This window comes from Capricornis sumatraensis, chromosome 10 (genome assembly GCF_032405125.1).
Source record: "Capricornis sumatraensis isolate serow.1 chromosome 10, serow.2, whole genome shotgun sequence".
NCBI lineage: Eukaryota > Metazoa > Chordata > Mammalia > Artiodactyla > Bovidae > Capricornis > Capricornis sumatraensis.
In genome coordinates this window covers 41,349,727-41,374,167 of record NC_091078.1, presented here as the reverse complement: position 1 = coordinate 41,374,167, position 24,441 = coordinate 41,349,727, and the positions used below count along the sequence as shown (strand labels likewise).

General features: G+C 45.9%; 1 protein-coding gene across 1 annotated transcript in view; it reads right to left on the bottom strand.

The window, feature by feature from the left end:
• Window positions 1–10,915: 10,915 nt before the first annotated feature.
• Window positions 10,916–24,441, bottom strand: part of C10H1orf198 (chromosome 10 C1orf198 homolog) — a 34,891-nt gene continuing 21,365 nt past the window's right edge. Inside the window, exons 3-4 of the mRNA XM_068981989.1 lie at window positions 16,823–17,368; window positions 10,916–13,781 (exon numbers count right to left, since the gene is read on the bottom strand). Of these exons, the coding sequence (XP_068838090.1) occupies window positions 13,725–13,781; window positions 16,823–17,368 (603 nt within the window). The 3' untranslated portion in view covers window positions 10,916–13,724. The remainder of the gene's footprint in view (window positions 13,782–16,822; window positions 17,369–24,441) is intronic.

Here is a 24,441-nt window from a genome sequence, read left to right as displayed (position 1 = left end):
ATCTTCCATTATTAATCCTTGATTTAATTGCATTGCAATCATACTCTTGAAGGCAGCTATCCTCACCACCATACCAACAATGACTGGTATCAGAGACCATACTCTGGATGATTTCAGTTCTTCTCATTTCACTGGGACTTCCCCTATGGCCCAGCACATATTGTATCTTGGTGAATTTTTTATGTACACTTGAAAAAGTCATGTATTATGTGGCTATTATATATGTATCTCATGTGTGTGTTTTAATTTTTGCTTTTGGTTTTGAATGATTTTTTTATTGTTGTATATTAAATTCTAGCTCAATAGTTCTATTTTTAAAAGATGTGGTGCCATTTACTTCAATCTGGCATTTTTTGGGATGATAATTCTGTAGTAATTCTTTTTGTTCCCTTATCTGTACTTAAAATGTCTCTTTTCCTCTGGCTGTTTTGTAGTTTTCTCTTTATTACTGATTTTCAGCCATTTGCAGCATGGTTTAGAACCTCTCTGTGTGTATGTTTACCCTCCTTGGAATTCACTGAACTCTTGTATCTGCGGGTCTATAATTTTTATCAAACTTGGGGAAATTTGGCCATTATTTCTTCAAATGTTTTTTTCCATCCCTCTATCTTTGCCCTTTAGGATTTTGATTACTGAATCAGTTAATATTTTCCCACACAACACTGAGGCTCTGTTCTTTTTTTCCCCCGATCTTTTTGCTTCACTTTGGATAGATTCTATTGCTACCTTCACATTCACTTATTTCTGTAGTGTATCATTTAATTTTAATCTCTGATAAAATTTGTAAGATGTTTATCTCTACAAGTTCCCTTTCTCTGTTCTTCCATTTTACTTTACATCTTTGAGCATATGTACCTTATTTATAATAGCTGCTTTAAAATTCCTATCTTCCAACTCTTTTCTGTTGCTTCTAAATTAGTTTATTTTCTCTCATCTAAGTCCCATTTCTTTGCTCACTTGTATGTCTAATCATTGTTGATTGGTTGCTGAATATTTTGACTTTCATGTTTAATGCTTGATTGCGTAGTGTTCCTATAAAGAATGCTGGACATATGCTGGCAGGCAGCAAAGTTATTTGTGAATTGGTTTGATCTTTTCGTGTCTTGCTTAAAAACTATTTTAGGGCAGATCTAGAGTTCTCTTTGTTTCTAGACTAATTAAACTCCACATCTAGTGCATGGACCATTTATAGTCTCTGATGAAGGCCCACATATTCAACATTCACCTTTACTGGAAAGAATTTGAATGATCCCACCTTGTGTGAACTCTGAGAATTATCTTACAGTTCTCTGACAACTGCTATTTCCTTGGAAGTTTCTTTTGCCCAACCCATTATGAGTTCACCCAACACATGTAAAGACTGATCTTTGGCCAAAGATATAAAGAATCCCTATGCAAGTTTCATGAGATCTTCATTTCCAGAACTCTGCTATTTTAATTCTAGTCCCTTTTGCCTCCCCAACTCCAAATTCATTCTCTTCACCTCAGGAAGACTGCTGGGTTCTGTTTGGATTCTGTGCCCCGCCCCTCCCCTGTGCTGCAGTCTAGAAATTGTTCCCAATGTACTCAAGGGGAATCTTGTGCATATTTCTGAAGCTCTTTCTCTACCCAACCCCCACCCCTTGCAAATTCCAAGTATCTTTTCATTCCAAAACTCATTCTCCTCAACTCAGTGAAACTTTCTGCAACACAGTCTAAAAAATGCCTTAAGTCAGAAAACCAAAATAATTATAAGACTTACTTCACTTATTTCCCTTCTCTTGGGATCACAGTCTTGCATTGACTGTTGTCCAAATTTTATATAAGTCGCTGTTACCTATATTTTCTCCAATTTTCTAGTTGTTTATGGCAAGAGGGTTGAATCCAGTCCTCACTAGTCTATCATTGCCAGAGGCAGAAATCTTGTTTACTTTTAAATTTCCAGCTGTAAAATTGGTTGTGTGGTCATATCTATAGTCTACGTCCTCTACTAGAACTTAAGCTGCATGAGGGTAGCAACTATGTCCATAGGATACACTATGAACTTCCCAGTGCCTAGTGCCAGGCTGTGACACAGTAAAAAGCTATGAAGAAAATATATATTATTGCAGTCCTGGGGCTAGATGTTGCAACGAATCCATGGGGGGAGACAAGATGAGGGGATGGAGCAAGAGAAATGGAGAATATGGCACAAAGGGAACAACCAGGACCCACGTGGTTGCCAGACCTGCATTTGGACCTCATTTCCAGTCTAGGAAGTCCGTTTGACACATCCATTCCATGCTTGGGCTTGGACACTTTCACAATAAAAGACTGGCAGTAGGGACTTCCCTGGTGGTTCAGTGGTTGGGAATCCACCATACAGTGCAGGGGACACAGGTTTGATTTCTGGTCAGGGAACTAAGATCCCACACGCTGTGAGGCAACTAAGCCCATGCGCCACAATGAACAACCCAGGTATTGCAACTAAGACCCACTGCAGCAAAATTTAAAAAAAAAAAAAAAAAGGCAGTGAATGTTTCAAGACGCTAGTATTGTGTTAAAGCAGTGAAGTATGTTTTCCACACTTTCTGTACTGTAGTGAGGACACTTAGAATAAATTTTAAAGATCCTCACACATATCACTGTGTATGATTTTATTGCAAATTCTTAGGGTAACTGAGGTTGCATTGGTAAGGCACTGGCTAGCCGATGAAATCATCTGCTCCTCTACCAACTGCCCTCCCCAATCTCACACAGTGTGTCATCTCTGTCCCCAAGGCACATGGCATCAGCTGTCAATAATTCCTACCCTCACTCTCTTCCCAATCTGCATAGTTGTCCCACCAGCTATTACAGAAGTGCCTGGATTGACTCAGGCTTTACAGATGTTGGCTGCTGTGCAACTATAGAGTCACACAAACTAAAATGAAACAGAGCCAGGCCACAAAAGATCTAACCATTGCTGGCCAGGGGGCACCTCCAATATAACACATCAATTAAAGTGTCCTGTTTAATGTGAGAGATTAATAACAGACCTAGATGACAAGAGATGGCAAGCTTCTTTGCCAATAAGCATCCAATGGAACATGAGCATCAGTCTATTCTAGAGCTCTCTGCCATATTTCTTCCTTGCTACCCTTATCAATAACCTCAGATATACAGATGACACCACCCTAATGGCAGAAAACGAAGAGGAACTGAAGAGCCTCTTGATGAAAGTGAAAGAAGAGACTGAAAAAGCTGGTTTAAACCTCAACATTCAAAAAACTAAGATCATGGCATCTGGTCCTATCACTTCATGGCAAATAGATGGGAAAACAATGAGAGACTTTATTTTCTTGGACTCCAAAATCACTGCAGATGGTGACTGCAGCCATAAAATTAAAAGACATTTGCTCCTTGGAAGAAAAGTTATGACCAACCTAGACAGCACATTAAAAAGCAGAGACATTAATTAGCAGGCAAAGATCTATCTAGTCAAAGCTATGGTTTTTCCAGCAGTCATGTATGGATGTAAGAGTTGGACCATAAAGAAAGCTGAGCACTAAAGAATCGATGCTTTAGAACTGTGGTGTTGGAGAAGACTCTTGAGACTCCCCTGGACTGCAAGGAGATCATACCAGTCAATTCTAAAGGAAATCAACCCTGAATATTCATTGGAAGGATTGATGCTGAAGCTGAAGCTCCAATACTTTGGCTGCCAGATGTGAAGATCTGACTTATTTGAAAAGACCCTGATGCTGGGAAAGATTAAGGGCAGGAGGAGGAGGGGGTGACAGAGGATGAGATGGTTGGATGGCATCACTGACTCGATGGACATGAGTTTGACTAACCTCCAGGAGTTGGTGATGGACAGGGAAGCCTGACATTCCATGGGGTTGCGAAGTCGGACACGACTTAGTGACTGAACTGAACTGAACCCTTATTTCTACCTCTCCTCCTCCCATAGGCAATCATTCTATTGTCAAATATCTTACATTTTTAATTTATACAAATGGTATTATTTTGTATCCCATTGTTCTTGCTTTGTTTCAGTAACATAGTCATTCAGATCCATCCATGTAGCCATGTGTAAATCTAATTTGTTGCTTTTAAGTGTTACATAATAATCCATGATGTGAGTCCATCACATTTTTTAAAATTTTATTTACTTTTCAATTGAAGGATAATCCCTTTACAGAATTTTGTTGTTTTCTGTCAAACTTCAACATGAATCAGCCATAGGTAACCTCCCTCCCATCTCCTGCCCCATCCCACGCCTCTAGGTGGATACAGAGCCCCTATTTGAGTTTCCTGAGCCATACAGCAAATTCCCATTGGCTATCTATTGTAAATATGGTTATGTAAGTTTCCATGCTACTCTTTCCATACATCTCAACCTCTGCTCCCCTCTCCCATGAGTCTGTTCTCTAATGTTTGTTTCTCCATTGCTGCCCTGTAAATAAATTCTTCAGTACCTTTTTTCTAGGTTCCATATATATGTGTTAGAATACAATATTTCTCTTTCTCTTTCTGACTTACTTCACTTTGTATAATAGGCTCTAGGTTCATCCACCTCATTAGAACTGATTCAAATGTGTTCCTTTCTATGGCTGAATAATATTCCATTGTGCATATGTACCACAGCTTCTTTATCCAGTCATCTGTCAATGGACATCTAGGTTGTCTCCATGTTCTAGCTATTGTAAATAGTGCCACAATGAACAATGGGGTGCATGTGTCTTTTTCAATTTTGGTTGCCTCAGGGTATATGCCTAGGAGTGGGATTGCTGGGTCATATTGTGCTATGGTGCTTTTATTCCTAGTTTTTTTAAGGAATCTCCATATCATCTTCCATAGGGGCTGTATCAGTTAAAAAAGAATACATTTGAATCAGTTCTAATGAGGTGGATGAAACTGGAGCCTATTATACAGAGTGAAGTAAGCCAGAAAGAAAAACACCAATACAGTATACTAACATTTATATATGGAATTTAGAAAGATGGTAACGATAACCCTGTGTGCGAGACAGCAAAAGAGATACAGATGTATAGAACAGTCTTTTGGACTCTGTGGGAGAGAGAGAGGGTGGTATGATTTGGGAGAATGGCATTGAAACATGTATAATATCATATATGAAATGAATCGCCAGTCCAGGTTCGATGCATGATACTGGATGCTTGGGGCTGGTGCACTGGGACGACCCAGAGGGATGGTATGGGGAAGGAGGAGGGAGGGGGGTTCAGGATGGGGAACACGTGTATACCTGTGGTGGGTTCATGTTGACATATGGCAAAACCAATACAATATTGTAAAGTAATTAACCTACAATTAAAATAAATAAATTTATATTAAAAATAAAAACAGCAACAAATTTAAAACATAAAAAATTAAAAAAAATTTTTTAAAGATTGCATTGACTATTCTGGGTCTTTTGTGTTTCCATATGAATTGTGAAATTTTTTGTTCTAGTTCTGTGAAAAAAAATGCCATTGGTAATTTGATAGGGATTACATTGAATATGTAGATTGCATTTGGTAGTATAGTCATTTTCACAATATTGATTCTCCCTACCCAGAAACATGGAATATCTCCCCATCTGTTTATGTCATCTTTGATTTTTTTCATCAGTGTCTTATAATTTTCTGTGTACAGTTCTTTTGTCTCCTTAGGTAAGTTTATTCCTAGATATTTAATTCTTTTTGCTGCAATGGTGAATGGGATTGATGCTTTTATTTCTCTTTCTGATTTTTCATTGTTAGAATATAGAAATGCAAGTGATTTCTGTGTATTGATTTTGTATCCTGCAACTTTGTTAAACTCACTGGTTAGCTCCAGTAATTTTCTGATACTATCTTTAGGGTTTTCTATGTACAGTATCACATCACCTGCAAACAGTGAGAGTTCTATTTCTTCTTTTCCAATCTGGACTTCTTTTATTTCTTTTCCTTCTCTGAATGCTGTAGCTAGGGCTTCCAGAACTATGTTGAATAACAGTGGAGAAAGGGGACACCCTTGTCTTGTTCCTGATCTTAGGGGGAGTGCTTTCAGTTTTTCACCATTGAGAATAATGTTTGCTGTAGGCCTGTCATATATGGCCATTACTATGTTGAGGTAGATTCCTTCTATGCCCATTTTTTGAAGTTTTAATCATAAATGGGTGCTGAATTTTGTCAAAGGCTTTTTCTACATCTATTGAGATTATCATATGGTTTTTATCTTTCAGTTTGTTAATATGGTGTACCACATTGATTGATATCAAAGAATCTTTGCGTCTCTGGAATAAACTCTACTTGATCATGGTGTATGAGCTTTCTGATGTGTTGCTGAATTCTGTCTGGTAAAATTTTGTTGAGGATTTTTGCATCTATGTTCTTCAGTGATACTGGCCTGTAGTCTTCTTTTTTTGTGTTGTCTTTGTCTGGTTTTGGTATCAGGGTGATGGTGGCCTTGTAGAATGAATTTGGAAGTGTTCCTTCCTCTGCAATTTTTTGGAAGAGTTTTAGAAGGATAGGCATTATCTCTTCTCTAAATGTTTGATAGAATTCTCCTGTGAAGCCATCTGGTCCTGGGCTTTTGTTTCTTGGGAGATTTTTGACTACAGCTTCAATTTCAGTGCTTGTAACTGATCATAATTTCTATTTCTTCCTGGTTCAGTCTTGGAAGATTGAACTTTTCTAAGCATCTGTCCATTTCTTCCAGGTTATCCATTTTATTGCCACATAGTTGTTCATAACAGTCTCTTCTCATCCTTTGTATTTCTGCATTGTCTGTTGTAACCTCTCCTTTTTCACTTTTAATTTTGTTGATTTGATTCTTCTTTTTTTCTTGATGAGTCTGGCTAAAGGTTTGTCAATTTTGTTTATCTCCTCAAAGAACCAGCTATTAGTTTTATTAATCTTTACTATTGTTCTTTCATTTCTTTTTCATTTATTTCTGCTTGGACCTTTATGATATCTTTCCTTCTGCTAATTGGGGGGGGGGGTGTTCTTGTTTTTCCAGTTGTTTTAGGTGTAAAGTTAGATTGTCTATTCGATGTTTTTCTTGTTTCTTGAGGTAGGATTGTATCGCTATAAACTTCCCTCTTAAATCTGCTTTTGCTGCATCTCATAGGTTTTGAGTTGTTGTGTGTTCATTGTCATTTGTTTCTAGAATTTTTTTTATTTCCCTTTTGATTTCTTCAGTAATCTGTTGGTTATTTAGAAATATATTGTTCAATCTCCATGTGTCTGTGTTTTTTAGTTTTTCTCTTGTAATTGATATCTAGTCTTATAGCATTGTGGTCGGAGAAGATGCTTGATATGATTTCAATTTTCTTAAATTTACTGAGGTTTGATTTGTGACCCAAGATGTGGTCTACCGTGGAGAAGGTTCCATGTGCCCTTGAGAAGAAAGTGTATTCTTCTGCATTTGGATGGAATGTCCTGAAAATATCAATGAGATCCAGCTCGTCTAATGTATCATTTAAGACATGTGTTTCCTTATTAATTTTCTGTTTTGATGGTCCATCACATTTTATCTAACCATCTTCCCGATGACATCTAGCTTGCCTCTGACTCCCACATACAGCACTGTAATGAACAGCCCTGTACATATTTCCTTAAGTACCTAATTGAGAATTTCAAGACATTCCTGGAGGGGAACAGCAGAGTCCCAGAATAGGGGACACTTGGTTTGGTGGAATAGCGCCAGATTATTCTTGACAAATGTCTGTACAGTTCCTCTATCCTAGGCTTTCTCAACCTCAGCAGTACTGACATTTTGGACTAGCTTACCCTTTGTTTTAGGCTTCCGAAGGAGGCACTGGTAAAGAATATGACTGCCAATGCAGGAGACTTAAGAGATGCAGGTTCAGTCCCTGGGTTGGGAAGATGCCCTGGAGGAGGGCATGGTAACCCACTCCAGTATTCTTGCCTGGAGAATCCCATGCACAGAGGAGCCTGGCAAGCTACAGTCCATAGCGTCTCACAGAGTCAGACTTGACTGAAGCAACTTAGCATGGCACAGCATGGCATCCTTTGTCGTGGGGCTGTCCTGTGCACTCTGGGATGTCTGGCAGCATCTCTGGCTTCTACCGACTAGATGCCAACAGTAGACTCACCCTCAGTTGTGGTGACAAAAAAAATGTCTTCTCACACTACCAAAGGTCCCCAAGGAGGGAAAAATCACCCAAGGTTGAGAACCAGTGCTCTATCCCATTTCTGCCAACACTTGGCATTATTGAGCAGTTTTCCCCCTCTGATTATCAACTATTTTAAGCAACTTCTCAGAGGCTTGACAGTTTTTAAGGATTTTCTGTAATGTTCATTCTGTTAAGGTTGCTGGACTCTTTTTGTTGACTTGCAAAAGTCCCCTTTGTACTTTATCTATTTTTGGCTGCACGGCATCTTCATTGCTGCATATGGGTTTCTCTAGTTGCAGCAAGTGGGGGCGACTCTCTAGTTGCAGTGCTTGGGGTTCTCATTGCAGTGGCCTCCCTTGTTGTGGAGGCTCTAGGTGTGTGGGCTTTAGTAGTTGTGGAACATGGGCTTAGTTGCTCTGCAGCATGTGGGATCTTCCTGGACCAGGGATCGAACCTATGTCCCTTGCTTTAGCAGGCAGATTCTTAACCACTGGACCACCAGGGAAGTCCCCTGTGTAGTCCCCTATGTACTCTTAGTACTTGTCCACTATTGGAATTGACATAGCACATATCTTCTCCCATCGTTTCCACTGACTCTACTGAAACTGTACTTCACTGACAGAAATCCTTAATTTTCATGTATGAGATTCATTAGTATTTTGCTTTATGGTTTGTGCTTTTGAACTTTTACTAAAGAAGTCCTTCCTTGCTCTTGCCCTAGGTCACAAGACATTTTGCCCTATTAGCTTTACACATTTATCTTTTATAAATTGGTCTTTAATCTTCATGGAATCCACCTTCTATGTAGAACTGTGTAAGAATCCATGTTGATATGTCCTATAGTGAATCCTCCTTTCCCCTGCCAATTTCTGGTGTCACTTTGATTGTAAATTAAGTCTCCTTTAATGGCTGCATTTGTCCCCAAGCTCTGCATTGATCTAATAATCCATTCCTGCACCAAGACCCATAAACCTGTTTCATAACTGACAGACAAGGCTTCTCTCACTTTTCAGTGAACTATTATTTTTCACCTACAATTTAGTGTAAATCTATCCAATTTCCCCAAATGCCCAACTGCAATTTTTGTTGAGGTTACACTAACTTTATAAAATGATTGGAAGAAAATGAAGTTTTATAATATTGTTATCCCACCTAGGATTATTCAGCTCTTTTTCTATACCTTCTTATTTTCCTTTTATAGTTTTCTTTGTAAAAAAAAAAAAAAAAAGTCTTTGTATACTGTTAAAGTTGATTCCTGGATACCTTATATTTTCAATTCTCATTATGAGTTGCTTTTCTTTTATTTGTGTTTCTAGTTGGTATTGCTGCTGTTAATTTTTAATTTTATATTCAGATTTGCTCACTTGCTTTCTACCTGAGTCTTGGTGGGATTCAGAATCACTGCCTCCCTCCTATGGTGCCCCCCCACCTTTGGGATCAAGGCACCTGTAAGTTCATCAGATTACATATAAGCGTATGATCAGACTAATGAAAATTTCTAGACAAGCCCCTGTGAATACCCCCACCCCACAACCGAGAACATTCTTGTCCCCCAGATTCAACATCTTTCCTTCGGGCTGCGAAGTGTTGAATACACCCAGATATATTTTGTGTCTGTGCTGATGGCTCCCTCTTGCATAGAAACACTTTTATTTCCTTTGGTAGCTATGTTGTTTCCACATACTGAGCTATCATAAAGGTTACCAAACCTAGGGGAAACCTACTTTGCCTCTTCTCATACATATACATACACTTGCTGGTCCACACACCTCAGCAAATCACTGTAATACCAAAGAGTCAGCAAGCACAATCACTTGCTCACCCAAAAATCTGTGGTCAGCAAGGCCCCACCGTGCATGATAACTTATAAGTCTGACACCTAGAACCCCCATTTTCTTGAGGGGGTATTAGGTTTTTTTAAATTTTTAATTGGAGAATAATTGTTTTACAATGCTGTGTTGGTTTCTGCCATACAGGAATGTGAATCAGCCATAAGTATACATACGTCCCCTCCCTTTTGAAGCTCCCTCCCACCCCACACCCCATCTCACCCCTCTAGGTTGTCACAGAGGACTGGGTTGAGATCCCTATGCTATATAGCAACCTCCCACTAGCTATCTGCTTTACATATGGTGATGTATATGTTTCAGTGCTACTCAGTCAATTCGTTCCACCCTCTCCTTAACCTGCAGTGCCCACAAATCTGTTCTCTATGTCTGCTTCTCTGCTCCTGCCCTGCAAGTAGGAGGTGGTTGAACCCAGAGCCTGTTATACAGAGTTAGTCAAGAGAAAACAAATATCATACATTAACACATATATATGGTATCTAGAAAAATGGTACTAAGAGGGTATTAGTTTTAAAAACTGACATCTAAACATTCTGTCAATCTACAACTGGTAACCTACCATCTGCACCTTAATGAACAAAATAGAATTCACGAGTCACGTTTTTATTTCTTTCAAGAAAAATCAGGTTCGATCACATTCAAGGCAAAAGCTTTTGGGGAGATGGCATCTGCCCTTCTGAGTCACTCACTCGATGCCATCAGCTTGTCTTGGAAAGACATGCCCTGGGTTGGCACAGGAGGGCCGTATGAGAGCTCTCTGGGGTACAGCCCACCTCTTCTGCTGGAGGCTGTGCACCTTGGCTACTGCTTCCCACTAACCTGCAGGGCCCAGGCAGGACTGTGCAAAGTGGGCCTGCTGAAGCAAAGTTTCAAGTTGGTTTTAACAAGTATGAATCCTTTTATTCCCCTCTGGGTTCAACAGCAATCATCCTAGCAGGCTTTCTAACTCCAGCAGAGGTCCCAAAGAGACACACTGAACAAATTTTAAATGGCTTTATTAAAGGCTGTTAATACAAAATACAACCGAGTTACAAGTAGTCAGTAAGAATTTTTCATTTTTGAAAATGTGTATCAAAGAAGAGGCTGTTCTGACACCCACGGGGGTGCAATGGGGCTGGGTGTTGCCCCACTGTTCCCAAAGCAGGTGGAACCCCTAAACCTAGAGGGTAGAAGTGGGAAGGGATCCCAAGTGAAAGAACTGAGACTGGTTTCTAACTTCCTGGTGGAGATTTTGCAGTTACAGTCACCCAAAGCAAGACACTGGATCCTTGAGCTCAAACTCAGGAGCAGACAATGGAGTGGCCAGGATGAAGGAGGAAGGATGCAAAACCACACTAGGCTTCAACTGAAAAGTGTGAGTTTTTACAATAATACAAATGTCTGGTTTTAGAAATGCCATCTTGATATGGGGCAAAAAAAAAAAAAAGGTGGCAAACGTGAGTTTAATTTTCCCTTACTTGGACATACCAAACATAGATTCCCAGGAGGATGGTGAAAGGCATCATCTTAGCATGGATTGCCCAGGGTTAAGGGGAGAATCGCAGTTCAGGCAAGATGGTGACCCATGAGCATGCATCCTCCAGACCATTACCGCTCCCTCTCAAGTTTTATTGCTTTGCAAAGCAAAGCAATACAATTGCAGAACTCCCACTATAATTTCCCAAACTGTGATTTTACATTTAATTTCAGGAGGCGGTACCTTTACGAAACTTTAGACATTGTTACAGAGACCTAAATACCACTGGGTACTGGACCCCAGATGATGATAAAAGAGGCAGAACCTTTCAATAATCCCCAAATCCCCTCAGATACCAGGAGAACTGAATGGGAATATTGGGTTTTATGAGAAAGCGGAAAAGAAATTAAGAAGAGTTCTCTCTCAAAAGAACAGATTGATCACCTTGGCTAACTGTGCCAGGACGCAGATCCTTCTTTCTTAGTATGCCAACACTAAGGAATGCAACTTCTGGATATCTTTTTTTCTTAAGCAGACCCTGCTTTCAAGTATGGTTTCTAAGACAGTCCACTGCATTCAAAGCTGGAAGTGGAGACAGGCGGCAAGCCCAGCTCTGAAGCTCAGTGGCTGACCTGCAGGGCTGGTACCCAGCTGTGCAATTCCAGCTAGGATTTCTAGGATTCTTTCCCCCTCATCACCATGCTAGGAATCTTTTTCCCTTCAGCGTTTCAGCTCTACTTAAACAGGGCAGAAAGAACTTGTGTTCACCACAGTACAGTCAGTCACCAGAGGAGGAAGGTCAAACTCAAGACCCCAAGGAGCCAAATGAAGTTTAGGGACATAATGCAATTGGCAGAAACCAAACCAAAAGCTGGCCAGGCCACAGTTTTGGCATAAACTTTCTGGGAAAAAAGTTGCCATGTGCTTTACCTTGGAGCAAGGTAAAATATTCTAGAAATCATTTCAGAATGTCATATGAAACAGAAAGGCATTTTAAAAAGACACACTTTGATACTGAAACCAGGTGCTCACTGGCAGGATTTGCAGGGATTAAGGCGTCAGGTGAGAACACAGTGAGAGGCAACGTGGAGATCACACCAGGGCATGGATCACAGGCGCACACCACTTGGGAGTCACTGAGCAGGGGCTCTCCTCTGACCTTACGCCATCCCAACTTGGGTGGAGGGCACCTTGCCCTTCTGCGTAGGCTCAGAGCTGTCCTAACCTGCCCCGCTCCCTACCTCCCCAGCAGCAGAGACCACAGCAATCAGCCGAGTCCACCTTCAGGAGATGCTGTTGCCAAGACCACGAAGGTCTCCAGGGGGCGCCGCTGGGGCCATGTAGAAACGACTCCACTTCCGTTGGTGGTCAGGATTGAGGGAGGGTCCATCGTGACACAGCTTGACCAGTCCTTGGGATAAAAGACATACGCTGCCCCTGCCAGCTTCACACCAGAAGGTTCCAAAGCAACTAATCAGAAGAGCCTGGTCTTCCAGCAATGCCTGTCATCTGCCCTGACTGCTGCAGATGCCCAGGACAGAAAATACCTAAAAGGTCAGGAAAGTAGCAAAGAACTTCCAAGGGGACACTGGTACAAAACCCAAGAAAAGCGATAGCCCTATAACTGCTAAATCTAGATACAAAATCATGTAAAGTTAATACAAAACTTTAAAACATGCAACTTGTTAAACAAAGATGGAGAGTCTGAGTAAGTAGCATGGCAGGCAGTTTAAAGACGACCCTGCCACGTGCCCATGATCCGTTTCCTGGAAGTGATGCGAGTGAAGGGTGGCACATGATACAGAGGCGTGGCTTCCGCAGAGGAAGAGGCGTGGCTTCCGCGCGGGAAGCTGGACAGCTGGGGCTGCGGGTATGGACTTCAGGGGCAGGCAGGTCTCCCCGTGGTCACAGCGGGCGCCCAGTGCCATGACTACTGAGGACATCCTCAACAGCCACCCGTCAAAGGAGCCCCGTGCATTTTTAAAAGGGTGGGGACAGAGAGGAGGTGGGAATCACTCTATGAATTTTGTGACATGGTTGAGAAAACTCTTTCTCAAAGGAGGGGGAAAATTGGGTGGAGCTAGAGCACAGCTTTTATTTTTAAGATTTACTGAATTCCTAAGAGTTTTTAAAAATTCCAGATGTAAAACTTCTGTTATCAAATTGTTGAAAATAGCACAGATATCTGGTCTTACCAAAAAGGGAAAAATCTGGAGAGCTGGCCAAGGCAACATTTACCAGCATCCAAATGATTCTGGAAAGAGTGGGAATCCTGCCCTTGTGTTTAATCTCCCCCTTCACCACACCACTTTGGAAAATACTTGGGGATTCTTGGTTTGTTTGTTCTGTCTAATCCACTTTACCAGTTGTCCAGAAAATCAAATCCTGTCTTCAAGATGACATTACTTGAGCTGACCTGTAGAAGGGACAAAAACACCAAAGTAAGGCATGAGGTTTTTTCAAGTCAGCACAATCTAAAAACAGCATCTCATTTAAAATGACCCAAATGAAATAGAGTACTTCCTCTCAGAGGCTCCCTGACCTCAATTTGCCTCAGTGCTGGGAACCAGAAAATTAAATAAAGCTCAGTGCAAGCCAAACTCTGCCAGGATCCAACACGTATCCCTTTCTGTCCCCAGGCATGTCTGAGGGCAGCCTGTAGACCCCACCTGGAGAGAAAAGGAAAAAAATGTATCTTTTCTACTTCTGAATGAGGGGCATGTTTAAATTTAGTCACCCATGGAGTAAGAGAACAAGTTAGGAAGGTAGTCTTTCGAATATGAAACACACATACACAGTGACAGACAAAACAAGTCACCAAGTTGAGGGAGTGAAAAATACAGAGAAAGGATGTAAAACTTCTTTCTTTCAGATTATGCGGCAGGTTCTGGAGTGATTTTCCCTGACCCAGGACCATTCTTCAGGTCACAGACTGCCCACTTACAGGACATGGGGTTGGTTTAAAGGGCCATCTGTGAGCTGACTCAGACACACTTCCACAGGCTTCCGCCAGCCACCTGAGAGACCCTTCTGCTAGGTCTAACACAAGTACATGTTTACCTGGTGGCTGCAGCCTTCCTGGGCAAGGGAGCCTTGAGTCTGCGCCCTCCACATGCTGCCGATGCAAGGCACTGCCACAGAGGCAACAGAGGCAATGGGCTAAGCAGCTCCCCTGAGGCAGGTCTCAGGCCTTTGCTGCCCCTAGATTGAGCCAGAGCTTGAAACGCCAAAGAGGTGCAGGCATACATTCCTCTTTCTGGTTTCCTACCAGTGTTAGCGCAGCAGCATTTCACTCTGTGCTCTGCAGTCAGAAATCAGCTCTTTCCGAGGATTTCATGGGCTCTGTCCCACATTCCACCCCACCCCCCACACAAACACTTTCCTGTATCTCTTTACAATTAAGATTCTCACATAACTTATATAAATGCTTCCCTCAGAGGAAGACCCCACTGCAGACTCAAGAGAGCAGTGGGCTGCCTGAGTCTGTGAGAGGTAGCCACTGGGCAGGAAGCCAGCCTCAGGGCCAGCATCACAAGGCAGTGCTCCTGGGGGACCCGGGGGCCTCCATCACCCCATGGCCGTCCTCCCTGTGCCTCCCTAGAGCTAAGCAAGCACTGCAGCCCATCCAGAAAAGCTCTGAAGGTCAGGAAGCGGTAAAGCTCTGGGAAGCACCGTCCATCTCCATGAACAAAGCCTTGCTCATCGCCTCACCCAGGTCCACAAGAAGGCCACCATCTTCCCCCAGAAATTGTTCTCAGACATGCCTTGTCCAAGTATCTCTTTGTTCATTATAAAACAATGTCTCAAAACCACAGCCTCGCTCTGAAATACCACTATCTGTTTACTTGGGCTTCCCTGGTGCCTCATGAAATTAAAAGACGCTTACTCCTTGGAAGGAAAGTTATGACCAACCTAGATAGCATATTCAAAAGCAGAGACGTTACTTTGCCAACAAAGGTCCATCTAGTCAAGGCTATGGTTTTTCCAGTGGTCATGTATGGATGTGAGAGTTGGACTGTGAAGAAAGCTGAGTGCTGAAAAATTGATGCTTTTGAACTGTGGTGTGGAGAAGACTCTTGAGAGTCCCTTGGACTGCAAGGAGATCCAACCAGTCCATTCTAAAGGAGATCAGTCCTGGGTGTTCTTTGGAAGGAATGATGCTAAAGCTGAAACTCCAGTACTTTGGCCACCTCATGTGAAGAGTTGACTCATTGGAAAAGACTCTGATGCTGGGAGGGATTGGGGGCAGGAGAAGGGGACAACAGAGGATGAGATGGCTGGATGGCATCACTGACTCGATGGACGTGAGTTTGAGTGAACTCCGGGAGATGGTGATGGACAGGGAGGCCTGGCGTGCTACAATTCATGGGATCACAAAGAGTCGGACACGACTGACCGACTGAACTGAACTGGTGGCTCAGCAGTAAAGAATCCACCTGCAATGCAGGAGCCACAGGAGATGTGGGTTCAATCCTTGGGTCAGGAAGATCCCCTGGGTGGGGAAGATCCCCTGGAGGAGGGCATGGCAACCCACTCCAGTATTCTTGCCTGGAGAATCCCATGGACAGAGGAGCCTGGCGGGCTACAGTCCATGGGGTTGCAAAGAGTCAGACACGACTGAAACGACTTACCGTGCGCACACACACACTTACTTATTTTGGATTTGGGTAATCCTTCAACACTAGCTCTGTTTAAAGTCCTAAGCAAACACTTCCTCTTGGCTGCATTTTCTCCAGTAGTGCAGGGCAGCTCACACTCAGGGCTCCACACACAGGGAGACGTGGAAAAGACAGTCGCGCTGCCTGTTCTCTTACAGGGCCCTTTCTTCACGACTCACTGCACCTCGGCAGTGGGACTCTCAGATTTTTCTTTTCCTTCTCCTGCATCCCCAGAAAGAAGTCCTTTCCTTAGGACTCTACTTGGGACACCTAACTCCGTTTTGCTTGGAAACGAGAAGCTGCCCATCACTACGGAAGCGAGTCTCCTGTGATCTGCAAAAAGGCACAGCTGCTCCTGGTGGAGGTTTGGGGGTCCTGCCTGCTTCCCCCCGTGTCCTCAGGACACCTGCAGCTCCCTTCCTCAGCCACAGAGCAGCCCAGCCTTGCAGGCCCATGCGTAGAGCTGGCAGTCAAACCCCACCCACACTGCCAGCTTCCCCCTTGAGTCCTCTGCTCACTGCCCCCATGATCCTCCATCACCTGCCGTCACACAAGCAGGGAAGGGCGGGGGGCATCTGAGACACAACCACACAGCAGGCAGATGAGTCACGGCACCCAGACAGGCGCACTGAACACGTTTCCTGCATGTCTGTTGGTTGCCAAGCTGAGTGACAACCCAGCAGGCTGCCGAGGGATGGCAGAGGAAGAAGGCATGGACATCTGTGGCCCACCCGCCCACCCCTGTGAGGCAGCCCTCATCCCTTCAGCAGTGAGACCCTGGCTGAAGCCAGACACCCACCTGTACAGGCTCGGGTTCCAGGAACAGAGCATCCTCCATGTCCTCCACAGCCTCCATGGCCTCGGGAGAGACGGGCTTTCCCACGGGCCCAGAGGGGCCGGCTTCGCCTGGGGGGCTGGCGCAGGCCTGGGCGGGCTGGGGCCTCTCGCACTCGGCGCTGACGCCGGGAGCGGCCCGCTGCTCCTGGCGGAGGGGGCTGGGCTTCTCCGCCTTTGCCTCCCTGGCCTTCGGTGCGGGCTCCTGCCGGTAACAGGCCGGCAGGACCTTCTCCCCTTTCTCCATAGACTTGATCTGGCTGGGGGTCAGCGACTGGAACTCAGCCTCGGGGCCCTCCCCACGGGACCGCTCTGCGTTGATCTTCCAGAAGGATGCCTCCTCTTCCTTCCAGGCAGGACCCAGGGCATCCAGGCTGGAGGACTTGCCGCCCTGCGGGGGCCGGAGGACCTGCAAACCCTGAGGAGCTTTGGATGGTGGCCTGGGCTCGCCAGCGGTGCTGCAGCTCGGCTCTTGGATGGATAAGGAGGAGACGCTGAACTCCATCTGACTCTAGCGGGATGGGGGGAGGGGAGGAGAAGTACAGCAACACCTTCAGTCAACAGAACCGGTGTGCCGGCCCAAACATCTCTCCAGAAGCAGCCGCCCGCCTGCTGTCCCTCTGCTGGGACCGTCTGTCTGTCCTCAGCAGTGATCTGCAGGACTGCCATCACATCTCTGAGACACGGAGGAAGCTTTGAGAGCAAGGCCCTTCACTCTGGATGCTACAAACATCTGAGACTCCTGCCTCTGACTGACGACTAAGGCCTCTGCTTGGTGAGCGGATCACCCACCTGGCTCGTCAAGAGAGATTCCCACACCTTCCTGAGGAGGGTGACTCTCCCCTTGGCAACAACAAGGAAGGGCACACGGTTAGCATAAGACCACTGCAGTGAGGATCCAAACCCAAAACCAAGTCCCCACCTCACAGGCCTCTTCCTTCCTGATCAATGACAGCTGGCAAGGATGAAAAAAAATCCAGCAGTCAGACCCTGCTTTCCTGGACTAAACCAAGAAAGTCAAAGGCAGGCCTCAGTGCAGCTACAAAGATTTCACCGCCCCCCCCCCCCATGCCCCTCCGTCCCATGCTCTGCCTTCATGCCTGCTAAGGACCGCATGTTTGTGTGCCTCAAATTCCTAAGTTGAAGGGCTAACTTCCAAAGTTAGTATTTGGAGACAAAGCCTTTAAGAGGTTTAGGTGAGGTCATGAGGGTAGAGCCCTCATGACAGGATTAGTGCCCTTGTAAGAAAAGACAGAGAGATGCTCACTTTCTAATGCCTAAGGACACAGTGAGAAGATGGCCGTCTGCAAATCAGGAAGAGGAGTCTCTCCAGGACCAACCTGCTGGCACTGTGACCTTGGACCTCTACCCCAGAACTGTGGGGAGTGAACGTCTGTTACTGGAGGTCCCCAGCCTGCGGCATCTGCTGACAAGACAGGCTTCCTCTCCTGTGCCTTCCTCAGTGTTGCCCTGCTGCCCTCAGCCGATCCTGGTCCTGTTAGGTGGGGAACCCCCGAGGGCAGGGCCATACCCCACATCCAAGTGCCCCCCAGACACTGCCTTATTCTGACGCTGCTAACCACTAAAAGCCATAGGACTGAGCTGGGCATACTCAGTCGCGTCCAACTCCTTGCAACCCCATGGACTCTAGCCCACCAGGCTCCTCTCTCCGTGGGATTTCCCAGGCAAGAATACTGGAGTGGGTTGCCATTTCCTCCTCCAGGGGATCTTCCCACCCTGGGGACAGAACCCACATCTCTTGAGTTTCCTGCATTGGCAGGCAGATTCTTTACCACCGCACCACCTGGGAAGGCCAAGGGTGAGCTGTATGACCAACAAATCACTGGGTGGAAACCTAAGCCCTCTGACAGTAGGGCACCCTGGAGGCTGTTCCCAAGTCCTACAGAGCAAGCAATCTGCTACCTCGATGACTCTTAAAAATAAATAAATAAATAAAATCAATCTGGGACACTCCTCTCTTCCTCTCTACTTCTACTCTCGCATACATTCCCTTCTTCTTCTTCTTAAAATAAAGGTATCAGGACTTCTCTGACAGTCTAGTGGCTAGGACACCAAGTTCCCAGCGCAGGGGGTCTGGATTCAATCCCTGGTCAGGAAACTAGATCCCACAGGCTACAACTAAAAAGATTCCACATGCCACAACTAAGACCTGTCTCAGCCAAATAAATAAATATTAAAAGAAAAATAATAAAAGTAGTAAAACTATATGCTAAAATTTGGGGAGTTAGAAAAAAACAATCATAAACTTTCCCTCTTCCCACAATCTCTATTTCTTTTTGTATTTTCATGTAATCTTTTCCAGATATGTGTTTTATGACATTGCAGTTCTGCTATGCATATAATTTCGGTATTGTTTTTTCACTTAGCACCAACATCAATGGTGGGGTGTGGTCTTTGTAACTATTCATTTTAAAGGGCATAAGATATTTCATTCAGTGGCTGTCCCACCATCTACTTTCCCACTTTCTTCTTATCAGACCATTGGCTACTTCTCATTTTCACTGTTATAATTAAGGCTGCCATGAACATCCTCTTGTATATACAGCTCTCCCCATTTGGAGTTCATTTAGTCAGATTTCCAGAAGTGAAACACCAGACTACAGCAGGTTTAACCCTTTCTTCTATCATGATTTTGGGTGCATACCAAATTTGTTTGCCAGGGGCTGCCCCAATTTTTAATGCTGTTTACTATGTATCAGGGTAGCAATTGTAGCCACTAGTTCCCTATTAAAACATGGTTCTCTGTTACTTTAATGCATACACCTTCACTTAATAAATGGTGATTCCAAACTAGCTTTTATAAACAGCACTCTCCCAGGAGTCTCACCACTGCAACAAGTTTGTCAGGACAAGGATGGAAATACTGCTTTTCCCACAGAAGCTGGAGACCTGAGCCCAGGGAGCTGCATATGTTCTTTTTGGCTGAGACTTTTCCTCAAACCCCAGATTCTGATAGCCAGAGGACACCCTTCGAGATGATGCCACAAGGAACTCTAGCTACAAGCACAGGCTGCATGGAAGCTCAGGGTTATAAGATATAAAACCCAAGAAATGACATCAAAGCTCAGGTACCGGGGCTCACCAGACACAGTTTCCTTTCTTGATGAGTCTTTCATCTAAAAAGTTTTTATTCTACAAAGGACAAAAACGGAGGTTTGGAGCAAAGGAGTGAATTGTCCTAGGTCACATAAGAGACTAAGAGATAGTCCATTAAGAGATTGTGTGGCTGGGTTTCCAACCCGGAGCAAGTGATTCTAGGCTTGCAGCTATGCTGGGCATCACATCACATATAAAAATCCAGTGGCTGCCATGGACAATGTCTTTATAGACACCAGAGATCCTCATATACAGCAGGATTTCTGTATGTCAGCAACCTAATCTGATTTATAGGTTTCTGAGGGAATCATTCTCAAATACTCCATATTTCCATGCGTGCATGTGTGCGTGCTCAGTTGCTCAGTCGTGTCCAATTCTTTGAGACCCCATGGACTGTAGCCCACCAGGCTCCTCTGTCCATGGGATTTTCCAGGCAAGAATACTGGAGTGTGTTGTCACTTCCTTCTCCAGGGAATCTTCTCAACCCAGGGAGTGAACGTGTGTCTCCTACATTGCAGGCGGATTCTTTACCGCTGAGCCACTTGGGAAGCCCACATATTTCCAAATTCCACAATAAAATATAGGGAGAATGTGGACATAGAGATGACGAGTTCTTTAAATATGCAAAGTGCTAAAAAAAAATAAACTGCCTGGAATTGAGACTGAGAGAACTGAGTTGAGATTGATCTGGAAAATGTTGGGTAAGAAAAGTACTTATACTGAGCAGTTCATCAAAGTTTAGGCTTTTTTTGGATCAACATTTCTCCAGTGGGGAGAAGCGCCTGGAAGCCTGGGCTGAACACAAGTCTACACAGAGGGCAGCAGTGGGCCAAGGCAAGGACCCTGGCGAGGGAAGCCAAGGACCCTGGGGAGGGTCGCAGTGGCTCCGGGGCTGCTTCAGGCCCTCCATCGGGACGCCCAAGCAGCACTGCGCTGGACGTGACAAACTGCAACACAACCACGGAGGCTTCTGTGGCTCCTTGGGCCACCAGAGACCTCGTGACAGCTCCTCGGGGGAGGGTGACATCTGGGTAGAAGAGGGGGCCACGCTGAACTGGGGTGGCTACCTGGTTTGGGGCGCTCTAAGGTGAAAATGGGAAAAATAAGAATTTACAGAAGAAATAAAGTTCTAATATAATTCAGCTTCTAAGTCTTTTTTTTTTTAACCAGGCATTTGTTGTTTTCCATTCTGCAAATAGAATTATGATTATATAGCCCCCCTTTTAAGAAACAGTCTTCCTTGATCAGCTACACTGGTGAGGGTCTCTTTTTTTCCTACTTCTCGCCCCAGAAGCAAAGGTTTGTGGTTTGTGTTGAAAACACATGCCTGGGGGCTTCCCAGGTGGTGCAGTAGATAAGAATCTGCCTGCCAATGCAGGGGACATGGGTTCAATGCCTGGTCCAGGAAGATTCCACATGCCGCAGGGCAACTAAGCCTGTGCAGCTACTCAAGTCCATATGCCTAGAGCCTGTGCTCCACAAGAGAAGCCTCTGCAATGACAAGCTGGCACTCCTCAACAAAGGGGAGCCCACCACTCGCCACAACTAGAGAAAGCGGGCTCAAAAAGGAGCACTCAGCGCAGACAGAAATATCAGTAAGATAAAAAACAAAGTAACATGTGCCTGTTGGGAAGCGGCCTGGGCGGAGGGCCGGGGGGCGGGCAGGAAAAAGAAGAGGGACAGAGGGCCTTTTTTTCCTAACTACAGTTCATCTTCCTTGGCTCCAAGACACCAGAATACCAGCAAAACTGGACCAGGACACAGTAAAAAATGGCTCCTGGTCATTTTCAAAGACACAGTTGTCCGGGTCACACAGAAGCAGCGTCTGCACTGCAGCCCCCTCTGTGCTTTAGAGGAGGCACCCTTGCTTTTGCTCCATGACTCCAGCGCCCTGGGCAGTCCTTCCCTCCCAGACGAGGACTCAGCCTGCCCTGTCTCCTGCGCTTTCTCCTGGGATGTCCCCCCAGCCCCGGGTCCACTTTAGAAGAGCCTTCTGCTCACTGGCTCAAAACCAGAGCCACAACCACCTTCTTCCTGGAACCTGCTCCTCTCAGTAAAGGGCAAACACACCAATGACCCAACCCAAAACTGGGCTCTTTTCTTCTCCAGTAAAAACGGAGTAATGATTGTCCTTACCTCCCTGGACCAGACTTGGCACATAGTAAGTGCTCAATAAATGCAGGCTACTGGGCTCTGCTCCTCTTCTGCTTGGTCAGAGGAGCCCCATCCTGGCCCACTATCAGGAGCAGTATGAGTAAGACACTCCCTGCAGGGACCTGGTGTAGCCACTGTGCTGTCCCGCAGGCTCCCTGCGAGATCTCTGACCTCACCTTTCCCCACACCCCGAGGCTAGGAAAGGGGGTCTTCTGACACTGGAGGTGATCAGTGAGAAGGAGAGGACAGCCTAGCCTTGGAACCTGGCAGGCCAGCAGAGGGACCACCTCCAGAGCCTGGGATGAATGCTAGAAAGTCAGGGAGCTTTCGTGCAATGTTCTCCGTCCTGGAAAAAAGTCAGTTTCTCCAGGTGCAGAGAAAGAGCTCTCAGGAACCCGGTAGCCACATTGAACTGGGTCCAGCAATGGGGTGCCTCATGTAAAAAACAGCCCAAGGTCAACAGCTCCCAACTCAGACAGCAAGCCCATGGGGGACTCAAGCCCACAGTCTCACACAAGAGGGCTGAGACGGGAGAGGTGGGGGTACTCAGGAAGCCCTCTCCCCTCACCCTGATGCTGAGGACCCCACCTGCAACCTCCCAGGTAATGGCGAGAGCCCAGGGCTGTGCACCTGGGGGGCTCAGGCCAGCTGGGCCAAGCCTGGGTGTCAGCTGCCCATAAGGGGACCTGGGTCTCAGCTGGCCACGTCTGTTCTAAAAGCAGAAAGACCACAACTGAGCCCAGGCTCTATTTTTACGTCCCACTCACTGGAGAGGAATGTGTAATATTTCAGGAAAGGAGCGTGCAGGCAGCCAAAACTGACTGTTTGGCTTGGCAGCCCGCGGCAGATCTAAACTGCTGAGACAAAGGCTGTAGAAACATTGTTAGAAAATACAATAGTTTACTAGAGCAAATCCTCATAAACTCACAAACCGTTTCAAATTTATCCTTCCCACCTCCCCCTCCAAAGAAGGAAGAGGAAGAGGGGAAGATACTAAAAACTTAGAATCTCAAAATTAGCAGAATGACAACCTGGAGAAGAGACAGCAAGGACTAGCCACTGAGACTGGGGGTGTCAGACCCTCCAGGTAAGTGGGGCCTGGTGGATAGAGCCTGGGACCACCCACCCCTGATCCCCAGACCCTGGGTGTCTTCCCCAGGGAACTGGGCAGACAATGGGGAGTCCAGCTCCATTCCACCCAGCTGTTGGGCTCCATGGCAACGAGAGCTTGGAGAACACCCCACAGATGCCCAAGAGGAGGTGGGTGTGAGGAGCTGTAGTCAGCAGGTCATGGGAAGAGCAGCCTCTGCCCTCCAGGCGCTTGTCGCCTCACAGGGATAAGATGCCCCAGCAAAGACCAGTACCAACAGCACGAATGAGTGCCCGTCCAGTGCGGTGCTCCTCAGAGGGGACACGGGAGGGGGACGGCTGCAGCTCAGGGTAAAGGGTATGGTCTGGGCTCGGACGTCCAGCCCACACACCTCACTCAGCCTTCAGTTTCCTCATGGGTAAAAGGGCGCATTGTCGGGATTTGTCAAGGAAAGGCCCCGAGGTGCTCACCACAGATCAGGGGCCTGTGGGGGCTGCCAGGCTGCTGAGATGACTGGGCGAACCATAAGGAACAGGACCTGCTCTGGGCCTGCGGGGGGGTTGGACCTGCATGGGGAAGGCCGGGGGGCTGGGCGGGCTGAGGGCAGGGGCGGGGTGGGCCAGGCAAGGAGGCAGGAGACATTGGGTCCGTGGGGCGGGGCTCAGGGCTGCAGGAGAGACCAGCAGGAAGGACCCTTGGGGTCAAAGAAGCAGGCCAGGCCCTGGGCTGAAGGGGCTCACAGGTTACTGCACCCATGAGAGTCTGGAAAGGTCAAGAGCAGGGGACCAGAGGTCCCCTCTGGATCTCAGGAAGGTGAGAGACAGCACAGGGGCATCAGGGAAGGAGACTTCACTGCCGGGGTCTCAGGGGCTGCAAGCAGGAGTGTTGCTGTGATGGGGGGATGGTACAGCTCCATGGCCCCCTGCTTCTCAGAAACTTTGGGCTGGCAGTGAAGAGGGAGAGCCAGGCAGAGCCATAACTGGGAATCCAGGGAACCCTCCACGTACGGATAACCTGATGGAACACCCTTCTGTCCCCCGTGGGCAGGAGATGCCTGCAAGCCACAGGCGGATCCAAGCTCCAATCTCTCTTCATTGATTCCCCCTGCCTGCCAGTTACGGCCTTCTCTGAGCCCCGCTGTCCTGGCCCACGACAGGAGTAGTGACACTGACCTCCCGGGATGGAAGACTTGGATGTGCCTGCAATTCCCTAGTGTGGACCTC